Here is a 17158-nt window from a genome sequence, read left to right as displayed (position 1 = left end):
AGCGTTGAAATTAAAAAAAAAAAAAAAAAAAGAACTAAAGCACCATATCCTACGTACTATAATTCCAACACCACACTGTTGTATATAGGGGTTGCATATGTCTCAGGCGTTTGTTTTATGGCCAAATAATAATTAAAAAGGAAGGATAACCATTTCTCCAGTGTAAGATGAATATTTTTGGAGTGTTTTGCCCAATAAACACCATATATAACTGCCATCATAATTAATTGTGTATGTAATGTATTTGCTTATTACATACTGCATGCAAGAAGAAAGGAAACACTGGTCATGCATGAATCAAAAACTCCAACCGGAAATAGGCTCAGATCTTGCAAGCGGTGCGAGATATTGAGAAAAAAAATATCGATAAAATCTCCCCCCCCCCTTTTTTTTAAAAAAATCAAGACTTCTTTTACTTGTGTCTGTAAAGGGAAATGTATAGATGTTGTGAGGAATGAGAAGGATATTTATGCTCATATGGGAATGATGCGCTGTGTAGAGAGCGCAGGTTCAGCTAGTGTATTAAGATAAAATATCATAGTTGACCCTTTTCCCGCTTAAAAGTAAAATTTTCCAAAACACTGGGGGACGTGATCCCTTATTTTAAATGAGGAGTTTATATACCGAGTTTCATCATCTTAATTTGAGGAACTCCGACATACTCGATTTTCGGGATAAATTGTGAACTCCCCTCAGGATAGACATTTCAAAGATATATAATAAAAGCCCAATTAGAGGTAGGTACTAACTATAGTTTTAAAAGTTTAGTCGTATTTCCGTGATGCAATTACAAACATGAACATTCATTTTTATTTATAGAGATATATAATTGCCTGTAAAAATACACACCTCTTATAGGTACACAAAGAGTGAAAAATGGACACCGAGAATTGAACACAGTTTACTGTGCCGTCGCGGTAACCACGATACCACTCAATCCACTCCTTGAATAACCGTACATTCCCTCAGTCTTGAAGCTTATGCTCGGCTCACAGCTACATAGAAGTGGGCTGTAATGTAGACACTAGGTTGTCAAAGTACAACATGTGGTACAGTTCATATGGTCTGAATGGCTGGGAACCGGCTTAAACAAATTTAGCATGTATGGCTGTTCAGGGAGCGTGCTGAGTTGTGTGATAGCTAACTCATCATCACAGTAAGCCGAACACCCACGTCCATTCGTTCATTTTTCACTCTTTGTGCATATGCTTTACCAGTTAATTTCTAGCGTAAGAATGTCTTTTCTTAAGTACTGACTCACCAGTCGTCTCTACGAAAGTTATAAGGAATGAGTTCATTATGGTGGATATTTTCGGTTGAGTACCGTGTAGTATACTTTTCTCTCTTATACTTCAATAAAATAATATCCATTGTACTGGATTGTCTCTAGCAATAATCTCCAACAGATTGCTGTTTGGTCGGGAATTGTGGAATAAGGTATAACTGAGATTGTTTATAGTGTTGTTCCAGTTTTTAATGACATCCGAGAGATTACACTTCAAGTTCCCGTCAAATGAGCGTAGTTTTCGGGGTCATTCCAAATTGAGCACAATTTTCTTTGTAAACAATAGATGTACCCAGAATAATGCATTAGTTCCAAAGCACCTGATAAAACTTGTACTGGAGAGAGATGTACCTACGCCGTAATTATTAATTTTCGAATATCAACCACAAAGATTCTGTCTGCATGACACCTTTAAATTCAGTGCCCTATCTAAATTCTAATTACTAGCGTTTTCTTTTCCGTAACAGGAATGTATGCTGTATGGTGATTTCCTTCAAACATTACGCACGTCTCCAGAGCTTCTGGCGAGTTGTTTGGTGGCTGGTGAACAAGTATTACCAGAGATGATGTCGGGTATAGTATTATCACTTGTGACAGGACTCTACGGAAGTTGCCTTCTACCAGAAGACAGAGTGTTTGTGTTAAAACTCTTGCAACATCTCATGGAGCTTCAACTAGCTCCATCAGATAACCCACGTCGCCTGTTGAGGCATGGTTCCTGTGCTTTTAGTCGTCTTTACAGTGCCTTCCATGAAGGACTGTTCTCTGCTAAATTATTTCTCACGGCTGCTCTACATGGACCGATTATGCATCTTTTGATGGAAGATGAAATGTTTCTTGATATTGATCCAGCTAAGGCTGGAGTCAGGTTAGTGTTTAATAATTTCTTTCTTTTGTTTTTCAATGACTAGTATGTTTTGCCTTCGATATACGTAGTCTGGAGTTCGAATTTCAATATAGGCTTAAACACTTTATTAAAACAAGATGGAAAGATTCTTTTACGGGTCAGTCGTATGTGGTGGATTGCATCATTTTTAAAATTGAATTGTTGCTAAAGTGCAAGTATGAGACAAATAAAATAATAGAAGTTCAGATATACGTTATAAATACTTCCCTTGAACCGAGACGCAGCAATCCCACTGTTTCACTAGCCAGTATGTGGCCAGGCGGAAGAAGGTTTGTATTATGAGAAACGGGATTCTATCACGCATGTCCACAGCCCCGCATCCGATCCTAAACATCAGTCCGTGAGGTTCTTGAAGATACAAATTTAGTATCGGACAGATCAGAAATAAGAGCGGATGTTTCACTACCTTTCAGCGATTTACTCCGTTCCGCAGTGAACATAGTCTAGCATAGCAGCCATTCTCCGATGAACATCGATTGAATTTTCCAGTGAAAACGCAATGAGTTCTTAACGAGTTCGCCAAATGCGTCTGCTTCGGTGACCCTTGCCGTAAACGAAACGTAAGCTAAACGAAATAAAACTCTCTCGTACTCACAGATTGGATTCGTGTATTTTGACTGTAAGTACAAGCAAAGATAGGGACTTAACATTTGAAGTAAAAATGATCTGTATTGATAGTAGTATGTAACACTTTTCATTGATGGTTGATCTGGGATTTAACGTTCCTTTCAGCAACGAGGCTGTATGAGACCTGGACCTACAGTTTAACATGGGATCCGAACCACACAAGTTCTCGTCGGGAATCAAATCCGGTTCTTCCGTGCCGAAGACGCATACACTAATCATATAGCCACGACGAGATAACATAGTGTAAGAAATTGTATTGTAACAAAAGAAACACTGACCAAAGCTTCAACACACACTGTATTTTAAACTATAATGTGTTACGGTTTCGGATATCTAACATATCCTTCATCAGACACTATCTGATGTCTGATGAAGGATATGTTAAATATCCGAAAACGTTACACATTATAGTTTAAAATACAGTAAAGCTTTGGTCAGTGTTTGTTTTGTTTTGTTTTGTTACAATATCCAATCCAAAGCTATGGATAGTGTTGTTATAAATTGTAATGTGCGTTTGAAAATCTAGACTAATGTTTCTCAAACTTTTTTTTCAATTGTTTACCATTTTATTAGAATATTCTGCGGACTCCCCTATTCTTACTCCTTTGAAAGTAACTTCTGTGGAGGGCGTATGTTAGAATGTGAGATGTAAAACGTCGACTTTTTTGAATCGATTTTTTTGTTACATAAGAAGCCGGCTTTTCTGGTGGGCGGAAACGAAATTTTGACTTTTCTTTCATTTTCATGATTTTTTTTTTCTATCTAAATAGCTTTCTCATAATATACTCTGTTAAGTAAGATTTCATGACCTAAATACCATATTTCACTCTGGAATTCACCATCACTATGGGTGGAGCACTTGTTTTATGAATTAAAGTAAACATGAAGTACATAGTGTTTATGAATAATTTTAGAGGCTATTTAACTTTATTTTAACTTCTGAGTTATCGACATTTTTCTTTTTTAGGTCATTTCATTTTTAGTCATCCGTATTTCATTTCTTCGAGCTTAGTACTGTAGCTTCTAAGCACATAAGTTAAAATTACGTTTTTCAGTATATCCGTCAGAGCATACTTCTAAATTTCTGTTATACTGTAGCTATGCAATGTATACTGTAGCAATAATCTTCCGAATACCAGTTTATGCAGATGATCAGTAGCGAATTTTGGGAGGATTTTTTTTAAATGTCCCAAATTTTTATTTGGGATGAGCTTGAAGTTTGTGAGTACAGGCATAACTAATATTTCGTTTCGTTTGTATATTCAGCAACAATCTTCAGGATAACTTTAAAGACCATTTTATACTGAATTAGTGTATATTTAGAGAAGTATTTTGGAAGAGGCTTTCTTATTAATGTTTAGTTTTTATAAATATTCCTAATTTTTATTTGAGGAAAGCTTGAAGTTTGAGTAAAGGCATAAATAGAGACGAAAATAGTTTGCAACAATTTTGATATTTGGTAGCATTAATTATCACAATTTACGTCACATTTATTTTTTTTTAGATGTAGCCCAAGTTTTTTTTTATGTGGTCCTTGTAAATAATATATTTTTGGTAGTAAGGTGTATCTAATACAAAAATGAAGATATACCTTGATTAGGTGCACATTCTTGCTAATGTATTCACTGAAATATAGAAATGAATGCAAAATTTTAGTTAAGGGATAACATGCAGCAAGACATTACCAATTCTTCTCTTAAGTTTGTTCTCCTGTTAGTAGCAATCATATTATACTTGGAAAAGAATCTCTCAGCATTCGAGACTGGGAACCATATTGAACGTAACGAACTGATGGTGGCAAATGTGCTGTGGTTATTTTTAAACTGTTTAAAATGATACGATGTCAACTTCCTTATCCTCACTGTTGAGAACTTCAATAACCTTACTTTTAAATTTACCGTAAGAAGCCAACAGTCCAGTTTTGTTGATGTCTACATTTTTATAAAGTGAGTTTCTGGATCAAATAGCTCGCAGAGCTTTTTGTAAACTCTTCACACAAAATTGTCGTCACTTGCTTGCGTGTAATTTTGCAGTTTCATCAATACTTTTGATACGCAGGTTTTTCAACTTTACTTCAACTTCGGCCTGGTGAGAAGCACTACCCTTTTTAATTGAGTCTGTAGTAGCAGACCCAAATTTTCCTGCTTGAGCTCTCTAATTTCTTTTGGAAGTTTTTCGTTTTCCCGACAATAAGGTGAGCATAAGGGTCCCGACTGGCCTTAGTGACGCACAAAGAGGCGTTTAAAATCCCAAAAAGTGACATTATGTCATGCAAGCTTACGGATTTTGTGGAGAACTAAATTTAGCGTCGTGCACGTTTTCGGTAAAATGAAACGATTTTTAAGTTAAATAATATTGGAAATGCGCTTTTTAGTTACTATTAGCAATAATTAGTAAGAATTCCACTGTTTCGCTTTTATTCGCATTTATCGTAAGTAATACCGAACTTCGCGAAAATATTAACGTGATTTCTGGCTCTGAAAGGAAAAGTTTAAAGTTTCCTGAAACATATACGCATTTTTTTTAACGTTTCGCACATATCGCATTCGCGAAAAAGTTTCGTGTCTAGGTATAACTAATATGTTATTTGTTTAGAAATTCCGGAATTTCAGGGAACAGGCTTCAGTCCGAAAGACACCCCTACCCCACCGATGGTTATATATTCTACAGCCTTGTAAAAAAAACACGCTCAGATGAACAGTCAAGCATGTGATCCATGAACAGAAAATTCGGCACTTTCCCGCTTCTAAACAAGCTTAAGGTACAGTCCGCAGCAAAAAACCTGCAAGATGAGCATGTAACTTTATTGTGAAACTATGCCTAACAGTCCAGGGAATCAACATCACGTCTACACGGTATGAATCACACAGGAGAAACCTCGGCGTCCTCTACTGCACACTTATTTTGGAATAAGAGACTTCGTCATTTCACAATAACCTTACATGCTCATGTTGCAGGTTTTTTGCTGCGGACTGTACAGTCAGTGCATTATAGAATTCGGGACTTTATTGGTTTTACAGGTCCGAAGCACCTGATAGGGGATAACAGATTATTACTATGTAATAAATGAATGGAAAATTCGGAAGAGCACTGAATGTTCGGGAAGTAATGTAAATATATTACGAATTGAAGTTGTTTGAAAAGCGAAGCAGAAAAAACTTTTTTTTTAAGTTTTTTTTTTTCCGAGCCCTAGCATCTCTAACCAGTATACTTACATTTTTAAAATACGAATTAAAAATTAACGTGATTTTATATTGGTATTAGTAGAAGAAAATTTATATTAGTTTTTTTTTAAGTATTTAATACATGATTATAGTAATACATCTATATAAGCTATTAGAATTTACATATTTATTTTTGGTAGTTCACTGATTTTTGCTTGTTGCTGTTGTGTTGGGATGGCGAATGTTCAATGTAAGAAAACCACAAGGAGATACTTCAGGGATCACTTGTGATCTGCAGACGACGATTTGAGAAACACGTCCGTACGAGAAAATATTACTTTGCATACGAATTCTGTTATTCGTAAATTATTTAAGTTATAAGGTTTTTTTTTTTTTTTTTTTTTTTTTTTACTATAGGGGAGTAAACATTTCATTTTTTGATTAATTCATGTTTACTTTCTCCTTAGATTTCCACCAGAAGAAAGAATGAAGCGATTTGGCAAGGAAGGTTCTCCAGAGTATAATCTAAGAATTCAGAGCTACCGTAACTGGACAATTGGAAAACTGGTAGCTATCACTTCACGTTTTATTTCGAGTCTAAAAGATAATATGCACTGTTTTCCCCCCAGTGTGTCATGGCTTGTGAAACAGATGTATGACTTACTAATGAAATCGAAGAAGGTGGATGTAAAAGAAGTGAATGCGATGTGCACGGACTTAGTGTTTACGTTTTTTATTTGCCCAGCTATAGTGAATCCTGAACCATACGGAATCACCGATGCACCAATTAGTTATATTGCGAGATTTAATTTAATCCAAGTTGCGCAAATATTACAAGTGTTAGCAATGTGGAAATACGAAGAAATTGATGCGAAGGTGTTGGATCTCTATAGTCGATTTGATAAGGTAATTTATTTCTTTAATTATTTATTCATATTCGTTGCGTTTAATAGCCTAGTTTGTTTCAGTGGTCTCGGGTTCGATTTCCGGTGGGATAGCGTCATTCATTTCAATTAATCATTCGTCTCCGTTAGCTTAATGGTCATAAACGCGGGACGTGTAACTTTTTTGTTTTATTAATGTTAGGGTTGGCTGGTTTAAACTTTTTTTTTTTTTTTTTTTTTTTTTTTTTTTTTTTTTTTTACCAACTGGATTAAACCAAAAGACGAAAAATGTTCGTAAAAGTGTAAGTGTTCTTAAAATCCTGATGAACATACATTTGTGGGTTATCACGTTTCACTCCCGTATATTATACGTATTATATTCAAATCTAAATTCCCCATTCATTACTCAAGGAGATTAAACTACAAAAGCAACTTGTTCATAAAGTTTATCAATGTTTCTTTTGTGATTTTTATGTAGTTTGTTATTATGCAATTGCAACAAAAGAAAAAATTCTAAATATTGTTTCGTTCATAATGTTTACTGTTGATAAAATACATCGAAATGCCATACTTTACTTTTTTTTTGGGGGGGGGGGGGTATAAAAATCCCACGAAAGGCATTTATTGAAATTAGAAGTGGTACCTTCCATTTCAATTCAGGCAGAGCATGTACCATCACCATCTCAGATATTGTTGAAACTTTTTTATAGCAACTAGACATGTTTTTAAGAGACCCATATTTTTTTGTTTTGTCGAAAAAAAAAATCCCTCTAACAAGTAATGGGCCATCAAAGACAGGGAGTACAATTTATGAATTGTAGAAGACATGGAAAATGGTCAACTTCGGAGCCCCACCATTCAGCTATGGAGACAGGTAGAGTTATAATCTTTGTTGCGGTATGTAGATAGGGATATAAATAAACTATATTTTATTATAGTTTGGTTTGCGCGTGCGTATCTTTTTGTACATAACTTAACAAATGAACGTCAGTTTATCTGAAAAGTTGAAGTGTGCGAATTTTTTTTTCGAGCACTTCCGGTTCGAATTTTAAAATTCTGTTTTCACGGTTGGTAAGACCTAGTTACCCGCTGTCAGAAAAAAAAAAAAAAAAAATGTATCACTTCTTTGTGCAACCGTTTTGTCGTAAAAAAAATTCGAGAAATTCTAAAATTTTCAAAAATCTACATTTTTGGGCGCCATTTTCTCGAAAACACCATATTTTAAAATTCTGAAATTTTGTCAGATGGTTCACCTTTACATTAATAATAAACATACCAAAAATCATTCTCGACCAATGCTTCATGAATTAACTACAGCCTTTTGAATTTAGCGAAGTTTCGTTAACTTTGATGTTACAGTTAGCAACACTGGAAACAATAAAAGTGTAATGATTTGATGATGTTTGTGGTTCACATTCATTAAATGAAGAATAAAAGGTTTTCGTCACTGCTTTTTATTACTTTGATCAAAAATGCTCTTTGAAGTAGTAAAATGAACCTCCCTCTACTCCTCCGTTTTCTTCAACCGAAGTAATCTGAGATGGAAATTACGATTACGAAACACAAATTTTAAGTTTACTTGAAACGGCCATCCAATAAATTCAGATGATCTGTAAAAAGCCTGAACTATTACCTTAGTGATGATTTGGAATGCTCCAGACAAAGTCTCAATTTAGTACGATGTCATTACAGTGAACGAAAATGGACAAAAAGTTAAAAAATCGAAACGTTTTCTTACACGTTCCATTAAAGAAATTTACGGACTATTTAAACAACAATCCGAGCATAAGAATGGGTCACTCGAAATTTTATAGTCTGTAACCTGCGAAGGAAATGTGTTTGCAAATTTTAAGTTAGCTGCTACTGCGTTGCAACAAATCAAAGGTTCAGCCTGTATTGAAGTTGTCATGAGTGACCTGTTTTCTTTCGTAGTATGATCAAGGGCGCCGATCCTGCGGGGACCTTCCCACCACGCAAAGCTCATGTGGGTCCCCTCATTGTATTTGTGAATATACAATATTTGGCATAATTTAAATGCAATTTGTCTTAAAATCCTCATATATATGAGGTCTGCATCTTAATGGGTCTCTCAAATTTACAGAGAAATCGGCGCCCTTGAGTATGATCCGTAGAAAATGACAGTTGTCTTCTTCAAGAATGTGGTAAATGTCCTGGAGTAGAAGGAATAAGTGTGGAGTATTTAATTATTGATCCTGATGAAAATAGTGTTACGTATGCCATATGGGAAAACAATGATCTCGTTATATATATATATATATATATATATATATATATAAAACTGTGCCACTTTCTGTTTTCGTGTTGCACGTTGCTGGTTTAAGTGTAAGAATTGTAATTCATGACTACATCAAGGAAATCCAAATAGAATTAATTGCTACCGAAAAGCATCGTATAAAATTTCAAGATACAAATTCTATTTTACTTCATGTGAAATTCGTTGAAAACTGGACTGTTATTCTGCAAAGTGAAATTCAGAGTTATCACCGGAAAATGAGCAAATTTACGGCAGTTATTATTATCAACAACTGCCAGTTTTATTGTAATAAGCGACGACAAACACACGATTCGACTCATGTACTCATAGCTATAGACAAGATTGTAAAAATACTCGAAGAAAAACGAAAATATAGGTTATAGAAAAAGGTTCGAATATGTTAAAATAAGTGTCTACTATTTCCCAACCGTGTCAGTGATTTCTGATGGTGCTGCATCCCACTTTAAAAATCGATTTCAGATGTTCGAGATGCATACAGGTCCGATAAAACAGTGATTTTTCAGTGAAACTGATCATGCAAGAGTCTTTGCGATGGTATTGGGAGGGGGGGGGGGGTTGCAAAGAAAGTGGCAACGCGGCATAACCTTAAACAAAAACAGGATACACCTTATTCAAACTGCAGAAGAATTCGTGAGTATAGTGCAAGTACAAACTCCGCGTATTACTCTCATTTTGCTGCCTGGAACTGAATTCGACAATTTCCGAAAATAAGGAAAGTGTGCGACCGGTAACTGATATTCAACGAAGTCACCTTTGGCTTTCGGAAAATGGCAGTTTTTATCAGTAACGGGTTGCCATGAACTAACTTCATGCTCCCCCAAAATCGAGCTTCTGCAATTCAAAGTGTAGATTTAAGAAGCTGCAAAAAGGAACTTTTGTTACATACATATATGATAATTAGTGGTGGGTAACGGAAATATTATGCATAAATCATGAATTACATGAAGTTGAAGTGCTGTTTATGCTTCCACATGGACCTTCAACAGGGTACGGGTACGGGTTTCCAGAAGAGCATAAGAGAAGTGAAAATAAGTGTCTTTTGACTAACGATACTCAAAAAGCGATTCCCAAGACTCAAGTCGATTGTTTTGTCCCTTCCCTAACTTTTTCATTACATTTCACATTTCAAATTCCACATATTTTCGTTGTGTTCCGGTCACTTCGTTGACAAGTAACCAAGATCCCTGCTTTGTTTTATGCATGGTCCAAGTTTTATTCTCAATTAGAATGGTTGCCTTGAATACAGGCCTGAGTAGTAGTTCGACTTTTATTTTAAGCAGTAGGTCTCGTTTATATGGCATTATTGCTGAAGAGGAACGTTAAACTTACATTAATCAAAACCGTCAAGTTCATGGGGTGCTGACGTTGGAACGATTTTGCAACAGTCAGGATTTAAATGTTATCACTTGAGAAAATTTTGCATCAAAACAATATATATATATATAAATCACAAATCAATTAACAAACGACGTTTCAAATTGACTGATTTTATTTTGTAATGCAGTTGTAGATATTATAATGTTAATCATTCAAGATATTCCATAGATCATCGTATTGTGTAAATTATCAATAATGATTATAGAAAAGCTTTTATTTCAGACTAAGCAAAAAATTAACCTGTGTAACACATTGAAAATAGTTTAAATTTCAGGTGTTTTTTGTACTTCGATTTTACTACTGCTTTTTCATTATTGATAGGAATTATGTTTTGTAATTTGTATTATTAAATATGAAAATTGTTCGTTTTAATAATTGTCAAATTATATCGTCAATGATATCGAAGTGTACTTTAAAAAAAAAAAAAAATCATAAGCTGTGCCATTCACTATTTTGAGAATCTACTATACGGTATATATTTAATTGTTTGGTAAAATCTCGGAGATACAAAGAATAATGAAAGCAATTTTAGGAGCCTGTTACATCATCCCTGTTTTTTATGTATACAAATGCTGCTATCCGTAGAAAGTTCCGTATTTTAACTACGAAATACAAACAGTTTTAATTAATCTATTTTCAGGATTGTGTTTCGTCGTTATTAGATGCTATGATAGAAGGTAGCATTAATGGTTTAGATGATGGACCTATTACTGGGGATAGTTCTCGTCTGCAGGGATTGTCGAGATCTGCGGCTTTGTTTACAGAAACAGAGCTATTTAACTTGGTAAGTACGCGAATCGTAAACTTTAAAAAATTCCCTTGTATACGTTATAATAAAAAAAAAAAAAAAAAAAAAAGTTTGCTAAGTCCAGATTGCGGATTGTCGCAGATTAGTTTTCGAATCCTAAACTTGAAAAATTGTCTTGTAAATAATGTAAGAAAATTAACATTTGTTAATGTAGTCGTTGCTCTCCTGTTATTTTTTTCTTCATATTTTGATATATGATGGAAATTTGATTGCATTAATATTTTAACTCTTCTGACCTACTCTAAACATACGTTACCTTGTTACGTTTAAGTAATTCTCGAAATGCATATTTCTTCAAAAACTTGCCTTGATACATTTTAAACAGTATTTGGAATTTAATCTATTAAAACTTCGTGTATTTCTTTCGTAGTAAAGCCACATGTTGTAGTGTAGTGTGTTACATGGTTAGAGTATTACGGGTTTAAGTGTAAAATGACTTAGTGTGTAACTGTTCGTGCCGAGATACCGATTAAATTGTCGGGAAAAGCTTAGTTGTTGTGTTGTAAACTGTCGTGTATTTGAGTTAGTTTCGAACGACATTGGCATACCGACTCTTGAAATAGAAGAAAGCTCTGTAAAACAGTTCTGTGGAAGCATGTATTTTGTTCCTAGGTGTGTGAATGCTATATCACTAATTACTGGGTCAGAACCTTGATTTAGCAGATTTACTAATAAGTAGTGTTCTCACGGCTACATTGTCCCGTGTTCCCCATGTAAGCATATTACTTTTGGAGTGGTAAAGCCTGATTATGTGCCCGTTTGCACACACCCAGATTCAAACGTGCTTTTATGTAAACTTGGATTTGGATAAAGACAAACCCCAAATAAACAGTCATAAATAATAGCTTTTGGGTATTTTCAAACCGCCTTGAAATATCAATAACTAGGAAGAGTATAAAGCATATCTCCTATGCTTCGTTTCCGTATTGTCCTTTTATTCGTAAAATTAGTTCACTGTTTGAGGAACATCGGGATGAAGTTCAACACTTCCCCAGGCCCACCCAATCCCCAGATCTCAACATAATTGAACATCTATGGTCCGTCTTGGAAACACGACTCCGGCGACGATTTCCATGTCTATCCTCTCTCACAGAACTGGCCGATGCCCTGCACGAGGAATGGTGTAAAATTCCACTTGCTACCATTCACGACCTCTATGCCTCCATCCCACGTCACATCAAGGCTGTTCTTAAGGCGAAAGGTGGCCCGACATCATATTAATCTGGTAAGTTGCAATTTCGGTCAGGTGTTTCCATTTTTCTGATCACCATCTGTATGTTCAAAAATTCATTTCAAATGGTTCACCTGTTCTCCAGTGGTGATAAAACAGACAACTTTGAATAATTTATATACAGTATGGCGCTAAATTCGTTGTACAAAAGCAGAGGAGTGATTCCTGAGAGTAAAACAAACAAAAAAGTTCCAATAAACATAGGGTGAAAACCCCATCGTTTGCGTGTTATAGGCTGCCGAAAACATGAAAAAATGAATTCTAAAGGTCCACAGCTCGAAAACTATGGGACCTACTGTAGGCGGGATAAGACTTCACTTAGGAACTAGTATGTGCTCTATCCAAAAATACATGTTTTAGAATCCTGAGGTGCTTCCACAACAATTTTTATAGAGGGAGGTTTATTGGAACTTTTTTGTTTGTTTTACTCTCAGGAATCACTCCTCTGCTTTTGTACAACTAATTTAGCTGCATACTGTATATATATATATATATATATATATATATATATATATATATATATATATATATATATTGAGTAATTGTCCTTTTCCCCTTCTCCCATTAAAAGCGGAACCTTGTGGCACGTGCCCAGTTGTATTGAGTAAGGAGTTTAAATAACAAATTTCATCTTCTCAACATGTCTCTAACCTTAATAAGAGACTTAGAGATATGACCATCTTATTGTAACAATTGCAGTCTTCACTCATTTTTCTTCCCTTTTATGGAAAATATCAAAAAACACTGAAAGACGTTTTAAATTATTTTAAATGAGGAATCCAAATTCCAAATTTCATGTTTCTAACCGTAATTGATTTCTAGATATGAATATTTTAATATAGAATTGCCATTCCTATTCTCCCTGCCCTTTCTATGCAGTATTTGGATAAATCCTTTGTTAGTGCTACCTAATGTCACAAATCCTATGTAGTGTCCAAATTTGAAATCTCTAGTTTGCCCTGGGCATTGTCCGTAACACCCATCAGGAATTGAACCCCAGGCATCCGGTTAGTAGGTTGTTTCTGGTAATCCAGGCTGGACAAGAAGATATATGTTGCAAGGAATTTATGTCTGGTTCCTCAAGTTAAGTTCCTGATCATCCAAAAAAAAAATAATAATAATAATAATAATAATAATAAATAAATAAATAAAATAAATAAATAAAAGTTATATATTGACTTAAAGTGCACTTAGCAGGGCTCCCATCTGTCCCATTTTCCTATTTTTTTCCTATATTTTGGAAATTTGTGTTTATTTGTCCTATATATGTCCTATATTTTAATCTTGTCCTATATTTTTCAGTGATTGAATTATTAAAAGTGCATGCCAAGAGCAGTTCTAGTGATAATTTAAATTGCTACATATTAGCAATATGCTTAAATGTGTCTTAGCATTATTTTTCTGAGGGACAGTCACCAATCCTCACTATTTTTTTTTATTTGCTTTTTCCTATCCCCCCATGTCCATTCTTTCTCTTTTCTTTTTTTGTTTCCTATGTGCTTTATTCTTCCCCATTGAAGCTTAGCTGAGAAACCTTGCCATGCTCCAGTTTCTTATAACGCAAGCTGTGTTAGCATTTTCTTTCAGCAGTGTGTGCAGCGGTATTGGTTAGGCATTGAGGTGTGTTGGTATTCACCAACATATTCCAACGCCTTCTAATATTACTGTACATAATACGCGACCTGAAAAACCTGGAAATAAAAGTGTGTCGTGGAAACGCTTTGGAAAAGTTATGAAAAGACAAATGGTGAAAATCCTGGGGATGTCTCGGAAATTATTTATGAACTGGAAATGTCCTGAAATTTATGTTATATAACAGTTGTTAGAATTGTGTGTGTATATATATAATTTGCAGAGCTATGATGAATGAAATGTTGTTACGTTATTTATTTCAGAGGGAAATACTTCGATCAAATAATTCAGTGTTTAATTAGATTCAGGTATTTTATTACAGAGAAATAAGTTATCAATCTTCTTTTTCCATTAGAAAAATATGAAGTAATGAAAAATAATGCCAAAATAAGGTTCATCTGTAAATAAAAGAACTAGAAGAATAGTAGAAGGTAGAGAAATAGTTAATATTTTTGCATGCATTAATTAAATTTACGTATTCAAAATTGTATATGAATAACGGCATGTTAAAAGTGTTAAATAAGAATTAACCATTTCTTTTTCTTCTGAGGTAGTGCGAATATGTTCTGAATTCTAAAGATATTGGACCTTTTTTTTTTTTTTTTTTTTTAACTATTTTGAATAACAAATAGTTGTCCATTTGGGGTGAAGGGTGGCCTTAAAATATATATATATATATATATATATATATATATTTTTTTTTTTTTTCTGTTCAGAGCATAATATTCCATTGTATAAACCAAACTGTCCTATATTTTTTCAATGTCCTGTTTGGGAGGCCTGACTTAGGAGTCGTTTATAACAAGGAAATATATATTACTTTGCAGTAGACTCTTGTTTTCGTTTGAAGATGTGGGATAGATCGAATTGTAATTAATGTATGACACTGAAGTGCTATATATATATATATATATATATATATATATATATAGATATAGATATATATATATATATATATATATATATATATATATATATATATATATATATATATATAATGTAAATAGCCTCATCTTGAGAATTTAGCTTAAAACATCCTGAAAAAGATCATTCGAGATTTTCACTCGAAATATAGACGAGAAGGTTGAGTATAAATTACTCATCACTGTAGGAACAGCGAAGTTAGTATTTTTATTGTAGAATTTATAATGTGTTCTGTACGTTCAGCGAATTGTTTATAGGTACTGGTCACCCACCTCTCTTACCTACAGGTGGGTGGTATATATATAGCTATATATATATATATATATATATATATATATATATATATATACTTTACCAACTGCATCTCAAAGATACACCTACAGTTTGAAAATTCGTATTACAAAACAAATGTAGAAAATCAGTTGGGTTTAAGTATTATACAGGTATGTTGGTCTTATGTTTCAATGTTGGTCTTTTCTTTCCTTCGAATAGGTGTCTTTCTTCCAAACTGTGTCGTCTGAAATTGGAGACAAATCTCTAGAGAAAAAGAATTTAGAAATGTTAATCTCTCAGTTACCACTTGCCAGTGCAGTCAATGGTCAACCTGGAAGTGGTCACAGGAATAGCACACAGTCATCCACGGGAACTAATTCACCACCAGGAACACCAAATGTAATTAACAAGCGAAACATACTAGGAAAAGGTAAGATAATTATTATTTCGAAAGAATAATATAGAAAACCGTGCTCGTTGAAAAGTGTGGTTTAGTACTTAGTTTGGCAGTTTTGAAATGTTAATACACGTGTGTGTTTAATAGCTTCGTGCTAATACCTTAATCTGTAGGATCTATTTTATAATGCATATTGAAGGAAAACCCTGAATAGATCCTGAAATTATTAAAGCAATTGGATATAATCATGGTTATGGTTGTCAGTACCTGGCAGCTCGTAAAACATCCCTTAATATGATATCGAAACAGATCAAGAAGCGAACCACAGTTGTGTGGACATCATTAGACCAGCAGCTAATTGTCTCTGGAACACCAGTAATAGTGGCTTCCAGCAAGTCAGGTAGTGCAGACAATGTACACCAGGTTTGTTCTCACTTCGTCTTGTCCTATGTTAACAAGTTTAGACACAAATATTGGACTTGTCAATCTTTTCATGACCCGACAATTCAATTCATGTAACAAGTATTAATAATAATAATAATAATAATAATAATAATAATAATAATAATAATAATAATAATAATAATAATAAAAACCTGCGAGCATTTTATCATCTTCGAAACAGCGTGGATCCAAACCATAGAATTTCTGTAGTGTTTAAGATATTTCATTATTCAAAAGTAGTTCGATGAGTGACAATTGATCGCCCAGCAATGTATTAATAGAAGTAACCCCATAGCATAACAGTGTTATCGTATTTCATTGTTGATATGATACATTCATGTAACTCGAAGGCTCAAAGATTTTCGTAAAGGACACCAGATTGTGTGTGTCTATCGAAGTTAAAATAATAATAAAATAATAATAAATCATCGCTCCATAGAACGCATTTCCATTGTCGGGTAGAATGTTATAACATCAGAAATACTTCGCTTGATTGGACGATGATAGTTTGGGGTTGTCATTTTCCGAAGAATTGAAGTTGGTGGGCTTTTCTGTTCAACACTGACGAAAACCGATGCTGCCTGAAACTCCTAATGAATGATGGCCGTTGGCAGTGTCTAATTTTTCTGATCTCACGTTATAATATTGTGTGTCGCTTACACGTGTATCTTTCCCACGATACCCATCCGTTTTGCGTCGGTTGAATATTGTCAGTTGTCTCCCTTCCCAACAAATTGCAGAGGTTAAATTTAACAACAATGCTAGTAACGAAATTCAGGAGTTGGTAGTGTTCGTCATTTTACCCTTAACTACATGTCTTGTCTTCTGAATCAGTATATTGCAACTCATAAGTAATATGTCGCTCAATTCTATTCTGTTTCACTGACACAAGGCATGCTCATTTGTGTG

General features: G+C 34.3%; 1 protein-coding gene across 3 annotated transcripts in view; it reads left to right on the top strand.

Annotated features, from left to right (window-relative positions):
- Window positions 1–17158, top strand: part of Gapvd1 (GTPase activating protein and VPS9 domains 1) — a 135990-nt gene that overhangs the window by 23729 nt on the left and 95103 nt on the right. For all 3 annotated transcript variants that reach the window (XM_081764796.1, XM_081764797.1, XM_081764798.1), the window contains exons 4-7: window positions 1753–2153; window positions 6451–6889; window positions 11181–11324; window positions 15628–15838. In XM_081764796.1, the coding sequence (XP_081620922.1) occupies window positions 1753–2153; window positions 6451–6889; window positions 11181–11324; window positions 15628–15838 (1195 nt within the window). The remainder of the gene's footprint in view (window positions 1–1752; window positions 2154–6450; window positions 6890–11180; window positions 11325–15627; window positions 15839–17158) is intronic.

Source organism: Thermobia domestica, chromosome 7, assembly GCF_964235325.1.
Source record: "Thermobia domestica chromosome 7, izTheDome1.hap1.1, whole genome shotgun sequence".
NCBI classification, from domain to species: Eukaryota; Metazoa; Arthropoda; class Insecta; order Zygentoma; family Lepismatidae; genus Thermobia; species Thermobia domestica.
This window is presented reverse-complemented; position numbering and strand designations above follow the sequence as displayed.